The following is a 6,990-nucleotide window of genomic DNA, read 5'->3' as shown; positions in this document are numbered from 1 at the left end:
GGCAAGCAGATCCTGAGCACCGGAGTGGCAAAGATGGCCATAAAGTGAGTTCATTTAGGATTCAATTTGTACTCTGGACAAGTAATAGCACTTTAAAGCACTGATCAGGCTGTGTTTTTTGTACATTTGTAGTACATTTCTTGCTAGTTCAATATGAAGTGTGTTGTTTGTATTTTTAACGAAAGAATTTAAAGGAATGAATTTCGTGCTAAATTCTCGGGGTTGTAAGGTAATCCTGGTTTTGTAGCTTATGTGACTAGTGAAAGATCTAATTGTAATTTTGAAGGGTAGATTTTGTTGCTTTGCCAAGGAACCTGTTGAAGATGTTACGGTTTGGAGTGAGTCGATCGAAAAGCTACTGGAGTCCCAAGGTAAGAAAGCTACGTTTCAGACTTTATTAAGTGTTGAGTTTTTGAGTTATCGCAATTCCGATTTAAGATATAAAAAAAAAAACAACAAAAAAAAAAGCGATACGTTAAAAACAAACACTGAACGTCTGAGTCGTGAACTTATCGTCATATAAGAGTGGGCCAACTTCCAATGTAGTCATATACCATCTGTTTAAATTGTGGTTATATACATTAAAAAACTCATTGTTTAATTGAAATCAAGAAAATATATATATATATATATATATATATATATATATATATATATATATATATATATATATATATATATATATATAATTACAAAGAAAGAAAAAGCTAAGCTAACATTTAAAGTGTACTTGAAGGCTTTCTGTTTTAAGGTGCTTTGGATAATTCAAATCTGCACGTCAGCATTCAAATTGGAGCTTTGCGTCTTCTTGACTAGCCAACACCCAAAATGCAGCCTTTTTTTCCACCAGCAAAATCTTAACCCAGTTTACGTCATAATTTGCTGTTGTTCTGGATTATTTAATTTTTCTCTAGCTGGATTGCATGCCTTCACGGAGTTCCTGAAGTCCGAGTACAGTGAGGAAAACATCTTGTTCTGGCAAGCTTGTGTGGAATACAAGAAGATCTCATGCAGGACAGAAAGGATGTGTGAGGCCAATAGGATCTACTCTGAGTTTGTACAAACGGAGGCCCCCCGGCAGGTATGTTGGCTCTTGGTTCCTTGAGGATTTGGAAATGTGGTGAAGGTACCTGTTTACAAGCAGGTTTCATACCCTTGTTCACATGAATCCTTGAAATGTGCAGATGGAGTAATAAATATATCACAACTGCATCATTATTTGACTAGTAGTTAAACTAAGCTGCAAAATGTGCTAATGAAAGCCAGGCTGAAAAAAACTATAATAATAATAATAATAATAATAATAATAATAATAATAATAACAACAACAATAATAAGAATAATTGCTGTTCAACATGCCAAAATAACAGAAATAGCATTCATTTGTTTCCAGATCAACATTGACTGTAAGACTCGAGCGACAATAACAAAAAACATCTCGGAGCCGGACGAGGCCACCTTTGAAATGGCCCAAGCTCTGATCTACAGGCTCATGACGAGGGACTCTTACCCGCGGTTTTTAAAATCCGACATCTACCAGGCACTGCTGCAGAAATGAGGCCACACCCGACTTCTCTAGGATTAAAATGTCTTTCTTTAAAAGTGTGTTTGGTTCCCAGGTAACATACACCTTCATTCAGGCTGAACCGATGAGTTCCCATGGAGTTCTACCACAAAAAGCCGTTCTCAATAGGCCATTTGGAACTGAGGAACTAAAGGCTCTTCATAATAGATTGTAGTAACTTACTCAATATGACAGTATACTGGACCTTTACCAAAATTTCGGCGAGCACAGATATGTATATTAGAGACCTAGCTAACCCACTGAGAATAAATACTTGATTTTCCTTAAGATATTGTATTGCTTGATAAAATAATAAAACTTGAGTCTTACCACCTGAGACCATAATATACTGTGATGTGTACTTTCTTACAATATTATTGTGTACATACAGTAACGATCTACAGTACATCGCTATTGAAAATTGGTACTCCAAACTATTAGCTAAGTCAAAAATCAACTTGAAATATGTTGTAGTGCTTCAAAATCTAACATAACCAAAATTAAAAAGTCAGGTACTTTGTAGAAGTCAGAATAGCTTAGATTGCCTGGTTAGTTATCTAAAACTTAGCTTAGATTTTTACACTTGAAATTTCTGCCAAATGGTTAAAAATTAGGTTAAATTAATGCATGAAAAAGTAGTACACAATTTTCAGCGACATTTATTTGGAAATACAAATGTACATCACATGGTCTAGGTCTCTAATATGTTTAGAAATATCTTTGAAAATGACCCAACTGAATGATTGATCATATCACCAATGCGCCAACATAAACTCGCCATCAATCTCATTATTACCTGGTAACTAATGCACTTTAAGTAAATGTAATTGAGAGCGTATTGCATATCAAGACTGGCAAAACATTGTTCTGTGGACCATGTTATATTGTACAGAAACTGGCAGGTTGCTGTACATTGTATTAGTTTGCAATGTAGAATAAGGATGTAATCAAATTTTTGGTGTGGTCATCTTTTAATATAAAAAGTGTAAGGGTTTTTTTTTTAAACATGCTTTTGTTTTTCTATGAAACATGTGTATGTATGTGTGGTGGCCTGAGAAAATGCTTTACATGATGAAATTTCGAGTTTTTACAGGATTTGCTCAACTAAATTGGTTTCTCTTCTGCGTGTATATCAAACCGAAGTACATTTCTAGCTCCAAAAGTGTAACATTCACTGAGGAAATCAGACAGGCTAAAAGAAATCCAAACCTTTCCATACTGTTTCGGCGAAAACTATTTATTTACATTTAAGGTGTCAAAATAGGTGGAAAACCCCAACTTTGGCCGATTGTCGATGGGTTTTCCCAGGCCACCACACATATTAAATTGCTTATTTGCCTGGATACAGTAAGAATGGATACATTCTTTTTTATTATAATTATTATGAAATAGCTGTAAAACCTCATGAACTGTATAAGTATAAATTTGCCACCAGCAGTAATGCAGCATTATTAATTGAATCTCTGCAAAAAAATAAAAAATAAATGGATTATTAAATAAATAAATAAAAGTTACCCATAGAAAGCTGGTGTTTTGTTTAATATAATTTATGATATTGACATATGATGGTAATTAAAAAAAAATGTTTCATAAGAATCTCATTTCCTGTTACCTTGGGATACTTTTTGGTGTTTTTCTCTGAAGAAAATGGACGGCTTACTTTCTAGGAATTGCCTGTGAAAATAAAAGTACTATGTAACTAAACCACATCCATTTTGAAGTGCAGTGCATTTAAATGTCGCTCAGCTGTAATAGTCTTTCATTCAATGGTAGTACTGTGTGTGTTGGACGGACGGTAGGTGGCAACGCTGTGCTGCAAACATGCATGGAAGCTTCTTGCCTCATCACATTTGCATTTATTGGTTTGGTAGTGACTTATGAGTCCAGAGTGAGGACACATCCTCTTGAGGGTTGTGGGCCTGGATCAGAAACCCAAACAGTGGCTTTTTAAATATATATATATATGAGTTTGGTTTCATAAACAGAAAACTTTTCGGCTTACTTTTACTTTTTGTAAAAAAAAAAAAAAATTACATTTAAACTTTAGAATACTTAAATGCATTGGAGAGTGGAAACTTTTTAACTTCCACTAAAATGTAACTTTATTTAAATAGGATTTTGAGAATTTGCCATCTTTTTGCTGTACCTTATTTCCCACTCCTGTGTGTTCATAGTAATAAAATTAGGTTCAGCTCCATGTTGCTAATCAGCAGTAAGTGTAGGTTAAATGCTAAAAAAGAAAGGTATTGCATTGGCCTTTAAGAGCAGGAACATAAGTGTTCATCTTATAATTACTCAGTCAAGTCATCCATACTTGCTACCCTTATAATGGCTTGATATTGCTACTGTGCATCGGATTGTCAGGAAAGTCACTATAACATGGAATATTCAAATATAACTACAAATGGGGCTCTAAATATTAAATGAAAGCAGCTTAAACTTGATATTTCGATTCTTGGGACTAAATTCTGATGTCTATATCTGGGGTCAGTTTTTTAGATCGACCTTCCTTGTTCCATTGGACAATATAAAATTAGATTAAAGGAATTTTGGGGAGTTATTTATTCATTCCTTCATTTTTGTTTGCTTTTTAAACCAATTAATCTACTATTCAGCCACTGAATAGTTCTACACATTTACTATTATCAAAATCTAAGAACATACCATTGGGTAAAGCCTCTGTGCACCAGCTATCAAAAGTGGCGTAATTTACTAGCATTAGCTAAGTTTGCCAAGATATCCTAGTTAGCTAACTGACAGTAAACTAAGTGACATTTTCCAGACTAATGAAAGCACTTTGTTCATCGCTAATATTTTACTTCACAGAATCTCTGAAGCATTTTGTGGTTTCTGACGCCATAAAAAAAGATGCTATAGGGGGAAAAACAGCTATAGCACCAACTTTAAAATCTGAATCACACTCTTTTGCAGTAACTCAAGGATTCTCAACATTGAATCTAAGAAAGCATGTACTTAACCATTAAGAAAAGTGGTCATTCATCTCAGACAATAATACAGTGCTCTTCAGTAATATTGGCACCCTTGGTAAATATGCGCAAAGAAGGCTTTGAAAAATTGTCTTTATTGTTTAACCTTTTGATCTTTTGTTTAACAATATTCACAAAAATACTCTGCTCTCATGGATATCAAACAATTGCAAACACAACATAGGTTTATAAAAAAAAACATTTGTTAGATATAGGTGTGCAACAATTATTGGCACTCTTTTAGTCAATACTTTGTGCTGCCAAGATAACAGCTCTGAGTCTTCTCCTATAATTCCTGATGAGGTTGGAGAATACATGGCAAGGGATCTGAGACCATTCCTCCATAGAGAATTTCTCCAAATCCTTCAAACGCTGGTGGACTGTCCTCTTCAGTTCATCCCACAGGTTTTCTATGGGTTTCAAGTCAGGGGACTGGGATGGCCATGGCAGGACCTTGATTTTGTGGTCAGTAAACCATTTTTGTGTTGATTTTGATGTATGTTTTGGATCATTGTCCTGCTGGAAGATCCAACCACGGCCCATTTGAAGCGTTCTGGCAGAGGCAGTCAGGTTTTCATTTAATATCTGTTGATATTTGATAGAGTCCATGATGCCATGTATCCTAACAAAATGTCCTGGTCCTCTGGCAGAAAAACATCCCAAAACATTAAAGAGCCACCACCATATTTAACCGTGGGCCTGAGGTACTTTTCCATATGGCTACCTCTCTGTGTGTGCCAAAACCACCTCTGGTGTTTATTGCCAAAAAGCTCTATTTTGGTTTCATCTGACCATAGAACCCGATCCCATTTGAAGTTCCAGTAGTGTCTGGCAAACTGAAGATGCTTGAGTTTGTTTTTGCGTGAGAATAGAGGGTTTTTCTTGAAACCCTTCCAAACCACTTAATGTAGGAGACTTCAGATTGTAGTTTTGGTGACTGTCTGACCTCAAGACGCAACTAACTTCTGCAATTCTCCATCTGTGATCCTTGGAGATTTTTTGGCCACTCGAACCATCCTCTTCACAGTGTGTTGAGACAATATAGACATGCATCCAATTCCAGGTTGATTCATATCATTTCCAGTTGACTGGAACGTCTTAATTATTGCCCTGATGGTGGAAATGGGCATTTTCAATGCTTGTGCTATTTACTTATAGCCACTTCCCATTTTGTGAAGCTCAACAACCTTTTGCCGCACATCACAGCTATATTCCTATATATATATATTTAGATAGGTGTTTTGTTTGCAATTGTTTCATATCCATGAGAGCAGAGAATTTTTGTGAATATTTTTTAACAAAAGGTCAAAAGGTTAAGCAATAAAGAAAATTTTTCACAGCCTTCTTTGCTCATATTTACCAAGGGTGCCAATATTAGTGGAGGGCACTGTATCTCATTTTTACAAGGTTTCAAAGAGGATTTTTTTTGGGGGGGGTTACGCATAAAATTAGCAAATAGTGGTTAACTAAAATTCATAATTTACTTTCAATATGTAATTTGGGGAAGAGTGTTGCACTTTCAAAGTGACAGTGTCAGTCATAATCACAATATCATTGAAAATAAATTTAAAAAACAAAAGAGAATTTACATTTCTTCATCCCATGATCTTGAGGAAATCTGGATGATGCAATATTTAAAGCATATGGCTTTAAATATTTGGTAGAAATGTAAATTCAGGCTGAGTGAATGCTGTGGGAACTAAAAACGTCGATTTCTCGTCATCTATAAAGGATGACTTGGAAAAGGACGAGTATGAGATGCTCATTTTAATGTCTTTTAATGATCATATTTCAAGGTAAAGTGTATATACAGTGGTGCTTGAAAGTTTGTGAACCCTTTAGAATTTTCTATATATCTGCATAAATATAACTTAAAACATCATCCTAAAAGTAAACAAAGAGAACCCAATTAAACAAATTAGACAAAAATATTACACGTGACCATTTATTTATTGAGGAAAATGATCCAATGTTACATATCTGTGAGTAGCAAAAGTAGGTGAACCTCTAGGATTTAAAGGTGACATTAGAGTCAGGTGTTTTCAATCAATGGAATGACAATCAGGTGTGAGTGAGTGTCCTGTTTTATTGAAAGAACAGGGAATTATTAAAGTCTGAGTTTCACAACACGTATGTGGAAGTGTATCATGGTACAAACAAAGGAGATTTCTGAGGACCTCAGAAAAAGAGCTGTTGATGCTCATCAGGCTAGTTGTAAAACCATTTCCAAAGAGTTTGGACTTCCCCAATCCACAGTCAGACATACTGTGTACAAATGGAGGAAATTCATGACCATTGTTATCCTCCCCAGGAGTGGTCAACCAACAAATATCACTCCAAGAGCAAGACGTGTAATAGTCTGCGAGGTCACAAAGGAACCCAGGGTAACTTCTAAGCAACAAAAGGCCATTCTTACATTGGCTAATGTTAATGTTCATG

General features: G+C 35.3%; 1 protein-coding gene across 1 annotated transcript; it reads left to right on the top strand.

Moving 5' to 3' along the window:
* rgs1 (regulator of G protein signaling 1) lies at positions 1-2,715 on the top strand. The gene is made up of 4 exons (XM_053630092.1): positions 1-44; positions 292-371; positions 915-1,081; positions 1,394-2,715. Exons 1-4 carry the CDS (start codon positions 34-36, stop codon positions 1,556-1,558), a joined length of 423 nt encoding a protein of 140 aa, XP_053486067.1. The 5' UTR covers positions 1-33; the 3' UTR covers positions 1,559-2,715.
* The last annotated feature ends 4,275 nt before the right edge of the window (positions 2,716-6,990 follow it).

Source organism: Ictalurus furcatus, chromosome 7 (assembly GCF_023375685.1).
Source record: "Ictalurus furcatus strain D&B chromosome 7, Billie_1.0, whole genome shotgun sequence".
Lineage (NCBI taxonomy): Eukaryota > Metazoa > Chordata > Actinopteri > Siluriformes > Ictaluridae > Ictalurus > Ictalurus furcatus.
Note: the sequence above shows the minus strand (reverse complement) of the source record. Positions and strands in the feature narration are given on the sequence as shown.